General features: G+C 37.8%; 3 protein-coding genes and 1 non-coding gene across 4 annotated transcripts; 1 reads left to right on the top strand and 3 right to left on the bottom strand.

Moving 5' to 3' along the window:
* Positions 1 to 4,902: 4,902 nt before the first annotated feature.
* On the top strand, positions 4,903 to 11,110 carry LOC147857566 (Galactose mutarotase-like superfamily protein). Its single transcript, XM_087327018.1, has 11 exons — positions 4,903 to 5,222; positions 8,021 to 8,122; positions 8,192 to 8,305; positions 8,979 to 9,030; positions 9,111 to 9,248; positions 9,366 to 9,464; positions 9,636 to 9,733; positions 9,886 to 9,993; positions 10,094 to 10,175; positions 10,411 to 10,487; positions 10,600 to 11,110. Exons 1-10 carry the CDS (start codon positions 4,903 to 4,905, stop codon positions 10,477 to 10,479), a joined length of 1,182 nt encoding a protein of 393 aa, XP_087183144.1. The 3' UTR covers positions 10,480 to 10,487; positions 10,600 to 11,110.
* A 637-nt stretch (positions 11,111 to 11,747) lies between these two features.
* On the bottom strand, positions 11,748 to 13,309 carry LOC147857567 (uncharacterized). The gene has a single exon (XM_087326653.1). The coding sequence runs from the start codon at positions 13,197 to 13,199 to the stop codon at positions 11,931 to 11,933; it is 1,269 nt and encodes a 422-aa protein (XP_087182779.1). The 5' UTR covers positions 13,200 to 13,309; the 3' UTR covers positions 11,748 to 11,930.
* A 294-nt stretch (positions 13,310 to 13,603) lies between these two features.
* On the bottom strand, positions 13,604 to 13,676 carry TRNAF-GAA (transfer RNA phenylalanine (anticodon GAA)). Its single transcript has one exon. It is a non-coding gene; the product is annotated as a tRNA-Phe (tRNA).
* A 1,186-nt stretch (positions 13,677 to 14,862) lies between these two features.
* On the bottom strand, positions 14,863 to 19,798 carry LOC147857569 (ankyrin repeat domain-containing protein 2B-like). The gene is made up of 8 exons (XM_087327216.1): positions 19,666 to 19,798; positions 19,209 to 19,342; positions 17,776 to 17,982; positions 17,521 to 17,669; positions 16,772 to 16,958; positions 15,978 to 16,070; positions 15,637 to 15,776; positions 14,863 to 15,117 (listed from the first exon to the last, which is right to left on the bottom strand). The coding sequence occupies exons 1-8, from the start codon at positions 19,682 to 19,684 to the stop codon at positions 15,018 to 15,020; spliced, it is 1,029 nt and encodes a 342-aa protein (XP_087183342.1). The 5' UTR covers positions 19,685 to 19,798; the 3' UTR covers positions 14,863 to 15,017.
* Between the last annotated feature and the right edge of the window lie 874 nt (positions 19,799 to 20,672).

Genomic DNA, 20,672 nt, shown 5'->3' on the forward strand with positions numbered 1-20,672 from the left:
GGACCACGAGTCCTTGAAATATTTTTGTGACCAACAAGACCTGAAAGGTCGTAAGGCACGATGGGCTGATCTCATCCGGGACTTTGATTTTTCCATACGATATCGTAAAGGTTCCATGAACACTGTCGCTGATGCACTAAGTCGCATTCGTGAAGTTAACACGCTTAACTTCACTGAAATATCATCAGATCTTTATGATCACCTTCGAGGAAAGTATCCTGATGACAGTTATTTCGCAAAATACTGGGCAAGAGTTGAGTCTGGAACAGACACCACCACATCCTCGAAGGAATACTTCCACATTGCTAACGGTCTGCTCTACCGTAATGGGAAGGTTTGTGTTCCAGATTTACCCCAGGTCAAAAAGAGGATTCTTTTTTAATGCCATGACGCACCCTCAGCAGGGCACCCTAGAATACATCGTACACTCATTCTTCATCTCCACTCAATTTTATTGGCCTAAGATGCGTCTTGACATACATAGTTATGTGACTAAATGTCACCAATGTCAGGTTAACAAAGCCGAGCGACTTAAAGCCGCAAGACTTTTACATCCCTTGGAAATTCCCAATAATAAGTGGGAAAGTATATCCATGGATTTTATTGTTAGCCTTCCTCGCACCCAAAAAGGCCATGATGCCATCTGGGTTGTGGTTGATCGACTAACTAAAATGGCCAGATTAATTGCTACAAAAACCACGGTAACAGCTCCTGAATTGGCTTACCAATTCGTTGACGAGTTATTTCGTTTTTATGGGTTACCGATGGATATCGTGAGTGATTGAGATCCAAAATTTACTAGTGACTTCTGGACGCAAGTCTTTAAGAAGTTAGAAACTACGTTGAGCATGAGCTCCACGGATCATCCTCAATTCGATGGACAAACAGAACGAGTAAATCAAATTATTGAGGACATGCTTCGAGCATATGTTGGTGCAAAACCAACAAAATGGGAACGTTATCTCCCAATTTTGGAGTTTGCTTATAACAGCTCCAAGCATACGTCGACGTGATATAGTCCTTTTATGTTGATGTATGTTTTTCAGCCACGAGCCCCGATTGATGTTACTATACATCATGATGAGTTGCGAAGTACGCAAAACTTTCTTCGGGATATGCAAGATATGTTGCATATTGCACGAGATAATATAAAAACAGCTCAAGATAGAGCCCGTTTTTATGCCGATCATCATAGGCAACCTCGTGTATTCAACCCTAGACAGAAGGTATTTTTACGTGTACCTCACAATTCTAAGACATTGTCTATGGGTAAGTGCGCTAAGTTAGCCCCACGGTTTTGTGGACCTTTTACAGTCCTCAAACGCATTGGGTCATCAGCCTATCGTCTCGCTCTTCCCGATGGTGTTGGAATTCATCCAGTCTTTCATGTGAGTCGTCTAAAATAACTTCTAGGTTCTGGTGACAATACAATTACAACTAAAACTCTAGTTACTTCTGAAGAATTATCTTCTAAAACACATGTACCAGAAAGAATTCTCGATGTTAAAACAAAAAAACTACGTACTAAAGAAATCCGAGAATTTAAAATAAAATGGATGGATAAATCAATAAAAGATGCTAGCTAGGAACGTGAAAATACTCTCAAAACTAACTTCCCTAACTTTCCATTGTAAGATTGCAATGTTTTAAAGAGGGGGAGTATGTTACGGGCATGACCATATAATATCCCGTGGTAAGAATTTACTGTAGTATTCTATACACGTGGATAAGTGTGAGGGTTAAACGAGAGTGTAGAGAAGGGGAGGATTACTTTTAAATCCTCGGGATTGAGACAACCCATTAGGCCAAGTGTGAACTTACCTGGGGGCCTTGGGTATCGCTATAAATAAGAGGCCTAACTACCCTCATTTGACTATCTGGTTGACTACGTCGAGACTCTGTCTTGTGGTGGGTCAACTCTTGTAGCGAGCGCGCCAGCACCAAGTACGACTCGACGCCACGGCGGTGGTATGGGACGCCGATCGAGGCTCGAGTCCATCTCGATCCCTTCGCTCGGGGGTGGTCAGGTGGATCGGCACCCTTCTTTCTCTCTCTCCTTTCTTTCTATCTACCTAGATCTATCCTTATCTAATGCTTACTTTAGTACATGTCTCTAATATTTGGAGTTCAACAAGTTTAGTTCATACTTATAGTAAGCTAATTTTGAAAATATAGGAACTAAAGTTGGTGGATGGTCCAAGTCACATGGTATTGATTTTGGTGAGCATAACCATAACCAATGAGAAAGCAAGACACTGCACCTCATTTTTTGGAAAAAGAAGAAGACAATGCACCTCATACAGACACCTCCGTAGAAATATTTAGAGTGAGAGATTGATTTGCGAGAATAGGTCTCTGTCTATTTAATACAGGGAATGTAACAACACTTGAGCAACATCAATGTAGATATATGATAACACAATAACACAACAACTTTTAAACACCTATTTCCATTAATGTCTCCCTAAAATGCATGACAATGCGAGCTTTTGCAAAAAAGCCAGGTGCAATGGTCCATCATGCTTCCATATGGAAATTTGGCATGACCAACACCGTCATCATAAATAACATTGTCATTTTCTTTGAAGTGTTTCAGGTGGAGCCTCAATGCGTTGCATCATGTGTATGTATTGGGGATTATGACCTAACAAAGACTATATCCAATTCAAACTTTGAGAGGGTGGGACATCGATACCATTAAAGTGACCTAAGTGTTGAGAGACATTACCTTGTTCTAATATTTGACCATGTCATCCAATGCTAAGAATGCTTTCCAATGCATAAATAAACTAAGATGTATGTATTTTAATATGTAATCCTAGGCTGAAGGCAAATAAAATCCACACTTCCATGGCTTTAGCTATATTAATAGTTACATACACAAATCATTTGCCAATGCTTGAGTTATCAAATGTCATTTACCAATGCTTGAGTTATCAAATGTCATTTACCAATGCTTGAGTTATCAAATGTCATTTACCAATGCTTGAGTTATCAAATGTCACTAGTTTGAAAGCATTAGTCAAAGAAGGGCATGTTACTATATGGTTTGACATTATTGGAAGCTCCTTGCATATAATGCCCATAGTTCTTTGTGCATGCTCACAACCTAAGATAATATCCACTTTCTTGCAATGTAAAAAGCTACAATAATTAATATAAAATATATATCGATGAACCTTATCAGCTAAGGTTTACAATATACATTGAGGTCATGGGGTCAAGTTCCTCACATGATGTATGACCATCTATATTATCTTGATAGCATCCCCCTCCTTCGATAACTAGTTACATGAATTGTAGTCTACAAATTGAGACTTGATTTATTAAGATACAAAGTATGAAATTTTGGTACAAGAGTTGGGACATTTGTAAGATTATCTATGGGTTCCCAAGTCATATCGTCGGGTGTTTTATGTAACTAATGCATGCGGGAATATAACTTGTTATGCATAATACAGAAGTCCATAATAACTTCAAGCTTATACTTTGATCCATTTTACCAAATTGAAATGGAGGTCGAGGAGCACCATAATTTGTAGAGGTAGAAACGTAGGGTCTCAAAATTGGGATCTGAGTGTTGGATGGAGATGGATAAGTGAAGGAAGATCTAAATAAAACGCAAATAGCTAGATTTGGGAAGAGATTGTGAATGGAGTAAAACATATGTAATCTAACTGCTTGTCGCATGGCCTAACAATCTTCACACTACACTATTCTAGCCACCTAAGAGGACTTGATTCTAATGGACAAAGATAGGACTCTCAAGGAGATGTTAGATAGGAGAATTGACATAGAGTCTCTAGCTTTTCTTATTGCACTCTCAAGAGATATGATAAAGAAATTTGAAACATACTAAAAAGTGTGCCTAATGAGCTTAATGTCGATTCAAGAGTCAACAGTTCTACAAATATGTGAGCTTCTTGTGATCATTATAGACGATGATCCAGTGAGAAGATATCGCTAAGAAGAGAATGCATTGCTCCAAAGACTCCATAATGACGAGAGCCTCTTTGCCACGGACCTTATAATTGGTCTTCGTGGCATTGAATTTTTGCCAATGAAAAGTGGCTAGATGTTATTGCCCATCACCATCGGTTTATGATAAGACAGATCAAGTGCAAAATCAAAAGCATAAGCTTTCATGAGATAATTGGTCAATAAGGGAAAAAATAATTGGTCATGAGATAGGTTTCCTGTAATATTCCCTAATCTTTTTTATGAGTAAGTGTCATTAGTGAGAGCCACTACTTCCATGACTTAGTGCGCATAATTTCTTTTATTGTCAACCACGTATGTTTTAATCTCCAACCAAGTTTCCGAGTTGGAGTGTGACATTCTACTACAATCCTCCACCTTCGATACATTAGAGTTTGGTCTTCAACGTGCACTTCTGAACTCCAACATGCATTACTAAGTTTCTTCAATATCAAGAGCCGATTTTACCTATACATCGAGACACATGGCGAGAGTGCGTCACTCTAGTTGCAAGGGTTATAATGACGAACGACCCTTGTAAAAAGGTTTAATATGATTCCACATCTATACGTCTCTCTAATCCAACAACAACATCATGTCTATGTCCCTTTTCAAGCTTGGAGGATATAAAGGAGGTGAGCTCTTGGCAGAGTGAGAAGCTTCCATGTGGTGGTGTCGGGGCCGAGAAGTTAGTGCCAGTGGGAGGTAGGTTTCTCGAAACATGCCTCCTTCTGCTGTGTCTTTGCATCACTTGCATAGCCTAGACAATAATCGTCCGGAAATCGCCTCAATCATCACTTGCATAGTCTAGATAATAAGTGTCTGAAAGTTGCGCCTCGATCAGTTTCCCTGCTTACCACACAAACAGGACATGCCTGTCCTGAAAGCCTTTTTAGGCCAGAAGAGATAGGAATATCCTCTCCTATGGAATATTCTCTTCCGAATGCCTCCCCCCCCCCAACCCCCTTCTTTAAGGGTGAGAAGGTATCATCATCATCTTCTTCTTCTTCTTCTTCATCATCATCATCTTCTTCTTCTTCATCAATGGATTCACTCAGGATCTCTGGCTTCATTCCATCTGCTTCATCTCAGAGCATGGTAGCTGTCATGTCAGAGAAGAAGAAGCCCACGGCAGCCGGTTTCCCTTCCGTAGCTCCTCCCCATCGCTTCATTCTTCATCACTTCAAAGAGAAACTTCTCCAACAGAAACAGAAGAACGCCTTCTCCACCATGGCTACATCTAGGTGCTCCTTTTTCTCCATCTTCTTCTAAGTTATTTTATTTTATTTTTTTACCCAATGAAAAGAAAATTGGAACCAATTGAATATACATGCATGCCACTTTCTCAATGTATATCAATATATGTGTTAGAAAAACACTGAAAATCTCAAGTGTAATGTTGAAGAAGAGAGTCATTGAAAATAGGTATACAAGTGTTGTGTCTCTCAATAAGTTTGTAGGCATGCATTACAATGCCTTTAAGAACATGCATTACCTTGATTAATCATCTAAATTAAAGTTAGAGATCAACCCATTTTCGTGTAGATGTTTTGCCTTATGCAAAGTCGGGATAGCCATGGTTTGGACCATAGCCCTATGGTTTAGAATTCATCTTATGGATAGTTTTGCCCAATGAAGAAACCTGGATAGCCATCGTTTTGACACTAAAACTTGGATTTATAGAATTACTAGGGGAAGTTGCCCTTACACAGATGTCTTTATCCATGCTGCTCCAGTGTGGACACTGGCAAGATACCCTCTTCTGTATGTATTTTCAATTCATTCTATCAGATTTTCCCAAGGTATGATTGGATATATAATCCACTGAGATGTCTTAAATTCAAATAAAGTGTAGCTATGTATCACAAATCCTTACCGGTTCAACGGTGGAGAATGTGAATGCATAAGAGAAAGGATGAGAAACTGTATTTGCGTCTTATCTAATTAGTTTTCCCAATTTTGTGTATGTAGAAAGAAAAATCTTCTGTCATATCCTTGCCCATGGATGAAAGCCCCAAAAATCTTGTCAAGCTCTGTTCAAGGACAAAGGTTTTTTTGGAGAAGGCTTCACTCGCATTAAAAGAGTTAATCATGTTGTGAAGTGTGAAATGTGGAGTTAGTCCATATCATAATGTGAATCCCTAATCCTTAACCCAATAATGCAAAGATCGTTTTGGAGCTTGCTAGACAACACACCTCAGGATTTGTCTTCTTGAATTCTTAATGATATGATTATGATCAGAGATAAACACTACAATGCAGATCTGAGACAACAAACATAAAACAGTGACACACGATTTATGTGGAAACCCTAAAATCAGGGAAAACCACGGGGCTCAAGGCGAGCTAGAAATTCCACTATGAATCAAGAGTACACAGACAGATTACAAAGCTCCCTAGCTTGCTAGGGGAAAGCCTCAAAACAGAATGATGTGAAAACTAGAGAAAAGACAAAACTCACAATAGAACAATAGTGCATCAGAAATGACAATACCGTATTCAGGAGCATAGGAACCACAGGTCGTTGTCTGAAACTATTTATAGGGTTTGGGACAGATTCCACAAAACGAAGTCTGCACACTCTTCTTTGCACTCCCTCTCTCTCTATTGCACACTGTCTCTCTGTTCGACTCTCTTCACTCTATCTTCCTCACACACACAGTCTCAGCACTACCTTCTTTCTCCTTCCCTCTGTCTTCTTCGCTCAGCTCACACGCTAAGATAATAATACGTTACCCTAACTTCTACATATATATATATATATATATATATCTACTAGTTGGCTGACTGGTCGGTTCGACTGACTGACCCATAGTTCGACCTCTTGGGTTGATCCGACCGGTCGACCCTCACTTAGACCTTTCGGTTGAACCAACCGACTGATCCTCAAATCGGCTGACTGGTCGATCCGACCATTCGGTCCTCATTCCAGCTGATCTCTCCCGTCAAGAGAGACCCAATACATAACACTTAAATTATCAATCTTTTCTCCCCTTAGTTATCAACATCATATCCTCAATAATATTTTGCTTTACTACTTCAAAAGCTGTTCTAACAATGGAAATCGCAGCAATGTGGTCAAGCTTTCCTTTTTTCAGTTATCAGGTTTCTGAGTCTCAATACTAATTTGCTTCACTATTTAGGAATCTGTACACACTGTTTGTACAGGTGCATTTCATGCTAATTACTTAGATAGCTTTGTTGATCATCATTTGCTTTTATTGAATGAGATAATGCTTCTAATTGTATTCAGTGCCTGGTGCATCATGGTTACAACTACGTAGGAACAGGATGTGTTTGTAATATGCTTATACTTGACCATCACCTACACAAATTTGTGTAGGAACATGGATGTGTTTGTAACATGAGTATTCCTGAAGGAATACTCATGTTACCATCACCTACAAAAGATGGTAACATGAGTATTCCTTCATTTATCTCTTCTGGACACAATCAGATTACATAATGCACATAGAAGAAGGATAGGGCCACATGGAATAAATACAATGTTGCAATAAGCATGGTCATAAGCAAAGAAATAATTTCCATCATGGGTTCACAGGTTTGATAAAATAAATAAATTCATGAGGCAAGATTCCTCAATTAGTTGATTAGAAATCCTGCTCAAGTAACTCATTTCTGACATAAATTGAATACTTGTGCTATGTGAAATATATTTACTCTGCTGTTTTGCAGGTTGTAAGATCCATGATTAGGATCATTTAAATTTCACATATTCATTAGTTTGTGCAAGTATTATTAAGAAATTTGAGTATTTTCTGTGTTCATCATTGACTTACTGGCTGTGGCTACTACTAAGATTGTCTTAGGTTATTCAATTTAGCCTTACTGCAAACTCATCTTTAATTTGAACTTTTATGTTTTCTGGTTTTAGTGAGAATTAGAGAGAACTGGTACATAGATATCAACTCATAACTACTGCACCTAAAAAACTTTTGTATGAAATCTGTAACAATAAAGCTTTCATAACATATCATGTATCCTAAATTTTGAATGTAACCATGTTTGGAGAATAATATAGGGTCATAGACGCTCTTCAAGCCCAAGTGAATACTGAAGGTGTCAAATTTGAGAGTGGAGAAGGAGGTCTTCCAAAAATAGTGCTCACAGATGCAACTGGCAGGTATGAGAATTAAATTAACTACTTGCTCAATAAGGTGGTTTGTGTTGACAAAACCTTTTTTCCTTATAGTCAGGCTGAGGTGTATACATTTGGAGCTTGTGTGACTTCTTGGAAGCTGCCAAATGGCAAGGATCTCCTTTTTGTTAGGCCAGATGCGGTATTTAATGGACAAAAACCTATAAGGTATGTATGTATGCACAGCGTTTGTTCTATATTTATCTCTTCGTTTAACTTGTCTAGCCCAGAGGAGTTGACTGGTATCAAATTTATGTGCATTTGGGTGATCATATCAAATTTAGATATATTCTGTACATTTACAAATATTCAGAACAGGCTGTAGCTTCGCATAGATTAAGAAATAGATGATGACATTCGGGTCTCTTTTCATTGTATTTAAATTGCAGAAATAGATTAAGAAAGAAGCAGCAATCATGAGGCACAATGTAAACTTTTTGACACTTTGAATCAATGCCCATAGCTGCAGAAAACATTTCTTCTTTTAATATCTAGCTGTCAAGGGATAGCTGTAATAATAATAATAATCTGCTATGTTCTTTGGAAAGTTTTCTGGATACTGTGTTTTTTCTACTTCTCACTCGCTGTGGATAAACCCTAAAGTAAATGTCTTCAGAAAATAAACACTCACACAAAGAAAAAGAGATGTCTGGTATACATAAAGGGTGTGAAAAAAGCAGATTATAAAATGCTCATAATGAAGGTATTTTATTTCTGGCTACTTGTTCCGACTTGACACATTCATGCATGCATATTGAGGTAAAATTAATCATAGAGGGACATTGATGTATTAGTCGTAAATAAAGGAAACTCCATTGACATGCTTCCTTAATGAATGCAGTGGAGGAATTCCTCATTGCTTTCCACAGTTTGGACCAGGAGCCATACAACAGGTAGTTTTTTTCACTTATATAATTTCATCTTGCATGAAACTATCATTTAAATGATTCTAATTTGTTGTCTCAATTGACAGCATGGATTTGCGCGAAATTCAGCGTGGTCTTTTGCAAGCTCTGAGAACATTGAAGGGAGTCCATCTGTTGTGTTTGAGCTCAAGGACAATGACTACACAAGGGGGATTTGGAACAATAGTTTTTGTGCAACCTATAAGGTTCATGTCATTCTGGATTGGTTTTGCATCTTCGTTTGACTTTGTTTTTGTATTTATATGATAGCCTTTTTTTTCCATCTATCTGTATTATACTATCGTCCACTTTACATGTTGCAGGTTTTTCTTCAGCCAACCAAATTATCCACTACACTCATTGTTGAAAATACGGATGAAAAGCCTTTCTCCTTCACAACCGCATTGCACACATATTTTAGGGTAAAAAAACGAAATGATATGGTGCATAGGCCTGAGAAGTTGTTTAGCATTTATTTTCTTCTATCAAATGTATAGCATGTAGTTCTTGATTATTCCATTCCTATGTTGATCCATTCTCTTATAGTTTGCAGTATATTCTGCTAAATACTTTTATTCTACATTACAATGTAGGCATCGATTACAGAGACTTTGGTAAAGGGTCTGAAAGGATGCGTGACCTTAAACAAGAATCCAGATCCAAATAATCCTGTTCAAGGCGTAGAAGATAGGTAATTGTAACTTTTTGCACTTGGTGGATTAGGTTTTAAGGTGCAACAAACTATCTGAAATCTGAATGTATTTTAATGCTAGAGATTAAACTGTTACAATCTAGAAATATGTTTTCTTTACAATTTGCTGATGCATTTTTTTGTTTCAATAGGGAGGAAGTGGATTTCCCAGGATTTGTCGATTGTATATATTATGGTGCTCCGCAAGAACTGTTTCTTATAAACGGTCTAGGAGAAACTATCTCAATTTCCAACAAAAAGTGAGCTTTTTCTTCCTTTTCACAAGGTCGTTCGTCTCTGGATATGCATACATGCATGCATGCATGCTGAAGCTCATGTTTACGTTTACAATGCATATAGCTGGTCAGATGCAGTTCTTTGGAATCCCCATCTGAATTCTCCCGACTCTTATAAGAACTTCGTATGTGTTGAGAACGGACAGGTAAAAATAACATTGTTTTAAGAATTTCTTTTGATCAGAATTTCACTCACTATTTACATTCAGTACACTTTCACTTAAGAATTCAGATTTGCAGGGGAAAACTATTTAAATAGAAATAGAAATAGAAATAGAAATATATATATATTACACCTTTGTTGAACTTGGTAGTATATTAAACCTTAAAAATAAAAATCTCTGATGCAATGTTTTCTATCATGTTTATGAAACAACAAAGATCAACCACCCCATAACGCTTCAGCCCGGAGAGAAGTGGGAGGCTGAACAAGTTCTGAGCATTTGCTGATAAGACAGGTAATTATTGAAAGCTATGACCCCTAGCTCTACTTTACTATATACTATTAATTGCTATTGATGGGGCTATTATGTTTGTTCAATCTAAGACATTACATGCCTTTGTCTTCAGATGCAACACCCAATTGATGAAGATATAATTTTGCTGTTATATCATTACATCAACTGATATATAGTGTAATATGCCTAGATGTTTTGGCTATGGTTGTATAAACTTGTCTTGTTACTTCAATTAAGAAATTTTGTACACAGCCATTGGATAGTGTTTTGATAAAATCCTTAAAACAAATCAATAAAACGCTCTCTGAAAGTAGCGAAGGACAGTGTTCATCTTGGTTTGGATTATGTCTCCTCAAGAGGTAGTTACTGTTGATGGTATTCATTGAGGTAAGTCTTTTGATGAAGCTACTACTAATGGATCTAAATACAAGATGAGCCTTCTTTTAGAATACTTTGCTTCAAGAAACAAAGGAATGAGGAAATGGATAAATAATGCAAGTCAATGGCCCTTTTTGACGACCTAATAAGGTCCATGCCACCAATAGCATCTGGTCCAATAAATTTGTAAACGTGGCGACTTTGTTGAAGTGTTACAATAAATATGTGCTCTTTTTAACTTCCAAGGACCGTTGATGCCAAAATCACTTTCTCTACTCTTAGCATTGTCACATTTTCCATTAGTTGAAGTATTTTCTTTGTATTTGAGCATTGGAACACCACAATCTGACTTCCTTTATATTATGCGTAATGATACCAGATCATATAGACGAGTGGGATATAGACAATCGATATGGAGATTAATGCATACATGTATCATATTCTTTGAATTATTTCCCAAATTAAACTCCAATGTTATTAATTCAAATGATATGCTTACCCACTAGATTTGACTACCATCATCATTAGAACAGAAACCAAGTAGCCTCTATATAACAAACATTTAAACACAATGCACTTGTCTTAAAAAAGTGCACAGTAAAACATGACTGGATAATTATGTTTACAATATAAGCTCATGCAAAAATTTTGAGGTCCTTGTGAAGGAATTCCTTGAGACGTTTATTGATTTATGTGGTCACAGCATGAATCATGAAGCTTGAGTGGCAACATTTTGCAAATGGTTATCCAACATAATTGCATGCATTTACATATATAATCAAAACCTTTACATGCTAGACGATGCACAACATAAAACACTATTGTATTTTTGACGCCTTAAAAAGTGTTACAATGTGGAGAGGGTGGATTATACGACAATGGAATAATGTGGCAACGAGTTGAAGGTTTAGTAGTTACATGTATGAAATTTAACTAAATGTTGACAAAACTAGACAATGTAGCCCTTCATACAAGGTTACATTAGTGGTTCAAATGCAAAGAAACTTGACCTATTTAACCTAGCCATAATACTAAATTCTTTGTAACCATGGTTAAACATCCTCTCTAGGGATTAGGGGTAGGGGTAGGGTTAAGATTAAGGTTACCTAAGGCTCCAAAGCAAGTGATAAGTGTGGGGAGATCAATGGGGGAGAAAGATGTGCAAGGGCCAAGGCTATGGAGAGGTCCTCCACGAGAAGCATAGCAAAGGGCAGTTGCCAAGAGGCCAGTCCAAGGGAGCTTATTCACACACTTTTGTAATGTAGGAGCCAATCTCTTGTTGTTATTACTTGGGTACCTTCCTTTTCCTTTGTTATGTCTCCTTTTCTTCTTATCCTTCTTCAATGGATATGGCAACTCATCCCCTCCTCCCTCCTCTTGCGTTAACTCATCTTTACCTCCACCCACTTTATTTTGGTCCATCACACTTAATCCATTTCCACTTTCTTCCATTAATAACTGCATGAAAGGGCCCCATAGCTCATTGAAAGAGGGGTTCTCTAATGTGATTGCATAGTAACATCCCCCCCTATGTGGAGCTTTCCATGGCCCTTTGAGAGCAAATTGAAGCTGGGTACTGTTATTAATGGGGCCATCTTGCAAGATAGAAGCTTTTAGCTCTACATTTGGAGGGATGGAGTTGCCCTTGTGGAGTGAATCGAATCGAATCTTCCAAGACTGGCTATGGTTATATGAGGATGGGGTGTGACTACTAGTAGGAACCCATATTGCATGAGAGCTCTTATCTTGATGCCCTGCAATGGAGAGAAGCTCAATGGCATAAGAACATGGGATACCAAGCTCTACCTGTGGTTGAGAAGAAGAAGAAGAAGAAGAAGAAGAAGTAGTAGTTGTTGTGGTACTAGAAGAAAGAGGGGAAAGACAACCTCTTCCATAGCAATGAAGGCGGCCATTCCAACCCCATATATTAGAGGTGAGATTAGTGGTGGAATTGGAGGAAGACCCCCCATTTTTAGAGGTCATATTGGAAGAATTGGAGGTGGAGGACTTGCCATCTTTAGAGGTCTGATTATAGGAATCAAGGAAAGACCCACTACCATTCGAGGTCAGATTAAAGGGAATTGGTAATGACCCACTACTGTTTTTGGAGGTCTGATTTAAGGGATTAGATGAAGAAGGCCCAGTACCTTTGGAGCTGCTATTTAAGGAATTAGAGCAAGATCCGTTGACAATGGGGGCCTTATTGAGGTCATCTGGCTGTTGGGTGCAGACGGGAGTTGGAGTTAGGGCTTGAGCAACAGAGAGGAAAGAAAGGGAAGGTGTGATAATGAGGAGGAAGAAGGGTACAATTAGAGAAGAGTAGAGAATTGCCATTGATTCTGATCGGATATGGTAAAAGCAAGATGAATGCGAGTTCCCAATTTATAGAAAGTAGCATAGAGTTTCTGTCTCTCTCTCTCTCTCTCTCTCTCTCTCTCTCTCTCTCTCATTAATCTTTAGCTTCATCGTCATCTTCATCAGAGTCATGTGCAGGCTATGGAAGGGGAGGAGGAGCTTGAGGACGCTCTTTGAAGGTCACGGACCTCAGTTCCTTGCAAACGTTCATGTGCCTGAATGTGATGAAATCAATCTCAGAAAAAGCAAAAGAGAAGCAGAGCATTCAGAGCAGTTATTGCGATTGAGCGTCGTCGGAAGCAAGAAAGAAGGAGTTATTAGTTTCTTGAGAGAGTGCAGGAAAATAAAAAAAAACAAGAAAGAAACACAGGAGAAAACAGAAATGCGGTGAGCGTGGATCGAACACGCGACCTTCAGATCTTCAGTCTGACGCTCTCCCAACTGAGCTATCCCCGCATTTACATCATATTCAGCTACTGTAGCTAATCAAATAGCAAAATTATCTGAAAATTCTGCTTTAAATTTGTCTTTCCATATAAAGACTTAAATCGATAATCGATTCATAAGGTGCTCCGCAGTCCACTTTAATGAATTCCAGATACACCTTTAGCCAATCAGTACTTAGGAAGGTCAGACATATGAAACCCTAAACCTTCATATCCCCAAGAATAACAATCGTTAAGTGACATATGAAACCCTAAACCTTCATATCCCCAAGAATAACAATCGTTTAAGTGACATATGAAACCCTAAACATTCATATCCCCAAGAATAACAATCGTTTAAGTGACATATAAAACCCTAAAATCTAAACCTTCATATTTCTAAGAATAATAACAATTGTACCTTGTAAGTGACCAATAATAATAAAAAATTGAGGGGTGCTACAGTATGTGCTTGGGGTACAGTTTACACTCGACCATAGCAATCATTTCCATGCCACACTTGTTGAAGGCCAAGGCATCATCATTTGAATAAAATATCTTTGCCTATTTTTCCTAGTCTTGAAAACTTGCTAGCTTTTTTGGTTGTACTTTCCCTTGATCTTGAACAGATTCAATCATATATACATTGAATCAATGTTGTAAAATATGGATACGCATTACCCATGTTAAGATTCAATCATATACATTGAATCAATGTTGTAAAATATGAAAACACAGAATGTGGGCTTCTTCCCACACTTCAACTACAGTTAATTAATGGCACTCGAAGATCACAGTTATATCGATTCTCCTTGCTCCTATCATGTTTCAAACAAAATTCTATCCTTATGTTCTCATACATTATCCACTAATAACCACAGCTTTTCCCAGATGAAAGCTGCACTCACATCACAACTTCATTTGTTCTCATTGCCTTCTCCACTAATCTCACTTCGAGAACTGGTGGAACCTTTTGTTTGAGCTTGAATCAATCAAATTTTTGTTTTTAATCAATCAGCCTAACAAACCTATTGTTTGCCATAGATGGTGAAAGTCCAATTGAATTTAATTTTTAATTGATTAGTCTACATCCTATTGTTTGGCATAGATAGTAAAGTGCTAATAGCAGTTTTTCCCAAACAGAATTAATGGTATATGTATAATATATACATTTACAAATAGGATAAGCATATATCTATAAACAAAGCTTTACAACATTTAAAGAGAATGCAAAAACATATATATTAAGTATCAAGTGAACAAAGACACTCAGTTTTTTCCCCAAAACAGACAATTTACCAACAAATCATTAGAATTTCTGCCAGCATCCATGGTCTCGATGCTGCTTTAACAATCACATTTCTGATAATATTCATAGGAAAGCATCCTTCTCGAGTAGCTTCAATACTTCAGTTTGTTCATTCAGCTTTGCGACATCAATAGGAGTCTTACCATCCATATTTTGTAGAGTCCTGTAGGAAACAAATGTGTAAGCATATATATCATCAGCAAATGAAACACTTCAATCAATACGTAAATATATAACGTACTGATGAAGCTAATGTAACTTCTTCTCACAAGGACAATGAGGCGACCGAAAAATCACAAGTATCTCCTTTTTTATATACAGTAGAGGGAAAAAATCTGAAATATGCTACAATGCTTTTGTTTCGTTACACAAATTTCTCCAAGTTTCATTTTCCACCAAATGTCCTTAGTCAATCACTCCCTAGAAGAGCAATTATACACGCTATTTGAGCAAATTATACGGGTTAATTCATCTTGCCTTACCAATTTTATGTGTCATTTGAGTAAAAATGTATGGTCCATTCATCTCCGGGGGTGGGGGGGGGGGGGGGGGGGCAGGGATATTTTTAAAAAAAACTCCAGTATTTCGGAGTTTACCATATAATAAAAAATCGATATCAAAACATAGTGATACAAACTAGCAGAGAGACAAAGTAATCAGTAAAAAACCAAAGAGCACTTACACAGCAGCACCATTCGCCAATAAGAGTTCCACGCATTCCTTTTTCCCATATCCAGCTGCATAATGGAGAGCTGTATTGTTGTTTTTATCCAGAGCATCCACAGTTGCTCTCGCTTCCAATAGTGCCTCAGCACACTTCACCTATTGATCCATAAAAAAAAATTTGTTTCAGTTAAAGGATCAAATTTATTGCGAAATACTCTCAGGTTTTCACTTTTCAAATAGAGAGAATCATACTCTTGTTACAGTAAAAGAGTCAAGTTTATTGCTCCAATTTTATAAGACAAAAATACTGTAATTTATTATTCTAAACCCAAAAACAAATATTTGAAGCCAGATCACCTCTCCATAACCGCAGGAAAAATGTAATGCAGTCCTGCCTTCAGAATCCTTTTGATCTTTGTCTACCCCTTCAGAAAGCAAAGCTTTCAACGCCTGTAGCATAGTAATTAATAGTCAAGGGTGTGCAATCCGAAGCAACATCTGTAAAACATTGTGTTCATCAACACAGGTTTAAAGGCCCACATCCATAATCAAATGCTTCATAGTACCTAAGATATAGTATTCGATGGAAAACAGCATTATATCTTAGTGTCAGAGTTATGAAATGTCAGTTAGTGCAGAGCTATGAATGTAACACAGTATTATAGCAATCGCAAATAACTTGATCAGGTCAACTCCTCTAAACTGCAAGCAATATGATCACATGTCCAAGTGTTCTACACTGCATATGACCATATAATATATAGCTCAAACACTCAGTCTCATCCCTAACCTGGTTTGGTACTAATGCACCATAAAATATATAAAGAAAAACGTTACCACACATTCTACCAACTTTGAAGTATGCAATAAAAGCATTAGTGCATTCATCATAGGGAATGTTAATTCCATGTAAACATGAAATACATTTCACAGACTGTTCAAACAATTAATGTATAAAAACTGTATAACATGATCACTAACAAAATCAGCACAATCCACTGAGTATTGGCAGATAAAATACATAAACAACAGAGACACATGCTGAAATTTATTACAGTAAAGAACAGGTAATAATTATCGTCAGGCAAACTATACATAACAAACACCTAGCAGATGCATGGAATGATAAATAAAATGGTCAAGGAAAAAACCTCCACATCACCAACACTTGCTGCGAAATGAATAGTCAGTTCATCCTCTTCATCCCCAGTCTCTTCCTGTGCTTTAGCATCTCCAGGTTCAGCATCTCCAGGTTCAGTGTTAAATGGCATCCCTGGTGGAAGTGCAAATCCTATGACATCACTGAGCTTACTCAGCACCTCTGGATCATTCCAATACCTGCAATAACAGAAAACAGATAGAATCATGCATGCTCTCCAGAGTTCTAGCAAGAAATCTAATCTCACGACCGATAAACATGAGTACAAAAAATTACTGGTTTGCATATGCATTGTTATAAGAATGAAAGATTCAGCATTAAATATCGGTTTTCCTTGAACAATATTACGTTATCTACTTTGTTGAATAAATTTTTTGTACACCTACTTTAGTTATGTTCCTTTAAATTGTCATGGTAATAAAACATTGGCCTTAAGCATTGTTCTATTTAAATGTTATAAGGTTATTCACTTTAAATATTACGTTATCTACTTCGTTAAATAAATTTTTTGTACACCTACTTTAGTTATGTTCCTTTAAGTTGTCATGGTAATAAAACATTGGCCTTAAGCATTGTTCTATTTAAATGTTATAAGGTTATTCACTTTAATCTTTATCTCTTTTAACGTATCAATGACTATCAGCTTTCTAAGTTTGTCATTTCATTAATTGCTTAGATGAATCCTTTGAAACAGTTCCCAAATGCTGACAAAATTAAGTTACAAGATGGTTTATGTCTTACTTCATCATTGCTGATGGTCCTTCTTTCTCAATCTCTTCCAAGATGGGCTTCAACTCGGGGTCGTTTTGAATTTCTGCCATCTTAGATTCTAATTGCTCTTTCCGAGAAGGATTTGTTAGACTTTCGATCATGCCAGACATAGAAGGATCCTGAGGAACAAATCAATTTGCCCGTTGCATCCAAAGAAAACATTGAATTAGTACAAATTACAATGAACTGCAAGGACCACCGTAGACACATCAATAGCTTGCCCACCCGCATGAGAGCGCTGCCTAGCTTTTCTGCCATGGACATAAACTGAGGATTTTGCATTACTTGTTGCATGGCAGTATAGTATTCCTGTGTATCTAGTTGGGGAATGCCATCTCCCGTGGTCTGTACACTGCGTTGGAACTGTTCAGCCATGCTGCTAAAAGTTGGATCCTTCGCAATCTGCTCTGCAAGGTCCTTAATGGTCGGGTCCTAAACAAAAATAGACAAATTCTATAAATAAAATACTAATAACAGAAATTCATTTACAAAACCTGATCTTGTGCACAATATTTCCAGTCTGAGTAAAGCAAAGAGAGACAGAAGCCAAACACAGCAATGTACTACACACATGCACATACAGAAAACATTAATGTCTGGATAGGAACAAAACAGACAAAATCAAGATTAAGCATAGACATGGCATTCTTGAGAACCATATTAAAATCAGGTTACAAACTAATAAGGGCACAATACCATGTGACATGGGCATTTCATCCCTATTCCAGTGATTAAGTCAAAAAGAGTATTATACACAAGTATTTTATAGGTGGAGAACGAAAATGACAGGTAGAGAAATTCTTACCACAGAAATCTGACCTTTATAAAGTTCACCCAGAAACGCAAGTGCAAATAATGCACATCAGTCCACGATCAAGTGTAGCAAAACATGTGTAAAGCATCTATAGTACCAGATACAGGAGTGCATCATCCCATCAAAAGGGCTCTGCCAGTGGGTGAGTGAATAATGTGTGGAAAAGCCATATCTCTGGCCTCCTCTTTCATTTTCTAATTATTCCTTTATTACTAGCTAGCTTAAACTTATACTGTTTAATGCATTGGTTCTAAACACACAATCCTAACTTCCTTGCAAGCTAAGCATAGTACAATGATCTGTAATCTTGCTTGCTTCACACCCATCATCCATAGAAGAAAACATTGCCAGCCGATGGTGGGTGATCATCTCCATACTATTTCATCACTAATTATTGTTCAATTGCTTGCTAAATAAGTTCACTTGATGTACACTCGTCTTCTATTACTAATTCCGCTGCACAACCCTCAATTTGTTACCATCAACTGAATTTCTGTCTATTAACAATGCATCAATCCTCTAATTTATCACAAACACGTACCTTTTTTACTCATACCAGTAACCAGATATACATCTGGCATGATCAGGGGGAAGTTCCTTCCCTATTTCCAACAATTTCGGTAACGTTACCGCTTCTAGATATTTGCCAATCAAGTGTTCACACAATCCTCAGTAACATCAGCAATCAAATGTTAGCGCAATCCATAATTGCATGAGCAATCAAGTGTTAGAACAATCCGGGGTATGTCATTTGTCAGCTAGCTTTTGACTATTTAAAGATGTATCAGTGTTAACTAAGGATTACTTTACAAGCTAACCGTAGCAAAAAGACAGGATGAAATACATTAAGAACTGATGACAAGGCGGAGAAATCGAACGGACTCTGGAACTTCAGCTCTTCCTGACCAGTAACTTCTGCCTTTTTTGATCCTTCACTTGATGAAACCGAAGCTTGCTGATCAGCCTTTTCCTTCACATCTAGCAAAAGGCAGAAGAAAAAAAGCAAATGCCTGATCTTGTAAGAAATTAACCGTGGGAAAATTGTTGCTAAAACACAACGTGTACAGAACACATATCAAAACACAAGAAACAAAAGCAAAAAAAGCAAGACTGAAAGGAGCGGGGGGAGATCATGTAAGAAACTTCCGATCATGTAAGAAACCATGGAGGAAAGTAACTTGAGGCGAAAATAAGGAAGCAAAAAAAAGTGGAAGGTTTTGATGGCAGTTCAGCCCGTTTTCTTTCTGTTTCGAAAAGTCAAGAGAGGAAGGAAGGAAAAAAAGAAGCGGATTGTAGAGTACCTGAAGGTGAAGAAGCCATGGCGAAAAATCCAATCAATCGGCAGAAAGCGCAGATGGAAGAGTGAAACAGGGAGAAGCTCTTCTCTCAGTATCTGCCTCTGTCTCTGTTCTCTGTTCTCTGTCTCCGTCTCTGTGTGTATATGTGGATGGGGTTTCTCGGTGTAAATGGGCCCTATTTCTAAGGACCCCACATCCTCTTCTTCTTCTAAGTTCTTCTCCCTCCATCTGGATCTCCTTCACACATCATTGAGAGAGAGAGAGAGACAAACAGACAAAAAGAGAGAGCTTGAATGCATGTAGCTCAGTTCGTAAGATTGCCCAATGGAGACCAGGTGGTCATGGGTTCGACCCCTGCATTCCACAATGGCATCTAGTGAAATAAGAGGTCTATCTATTGAGTAATAGAGAGATGAGAAGATTGTGTTCTGAACCCGAGATGTAGTGTTAATGACTTACCACGGGTTCGACCGCTATTCCACAATGGCAACTAGTGAAATAAGAGGTATCTATGGAGTAATAAAGAGGTGAGAAGATTGTGTTTTGAACTCGAGACATAGTGTTAATAGTGTAAACGACTTACCACTAGGGTAAGCTGATTACAATAAAAGAGAGATCATGGGACTATTCTCCTTCACAATAATAGTCAAATGTGCATGGATGGCTTGATACAATCGGAGATTCCTCTTTCGGGCATCAAGCCAGAATCGCTAGTAATTGTCGGTGGCTTTGATGGCGGATTGATTTGCAAACGATCGGTTCAAAAATGGGTGATTTACTTGTTGAATCGCAATATGAAGCCTCAGGAACAACGATTATTATGCCTACCTATGCATTTTGGTCACGGCACAATCACCCCCTCGACAAACATATAATCCAAATCCAATGGATTCTGCAACACCTATGGAGATTGAGATGTGACACGTCAATGAGAACCCTTACTAGACAAGGAAAAGCAATGACTTCGAAGCAAATCGTCTTTGCTTATATTGCGGTGGTCTAGGACATAT

Source organism: Azolla caroliniana, unplaced genomic scaffold, assembly GCF_043228905.1.
Source record: "Azolla caroliniana isolate FFs.n. ecotype wild unplaced genomic scaffold, voAzoCaro1.0.p SCAF_11, whole genome shotgun sequence".
NCBI classification, from domain to species: Eukaryota; Viridiplantae; Streptophyta; class Polypodiopsida; order Salviniales; family Salviniaceae; genus Azolla; species Azolla caroliniana.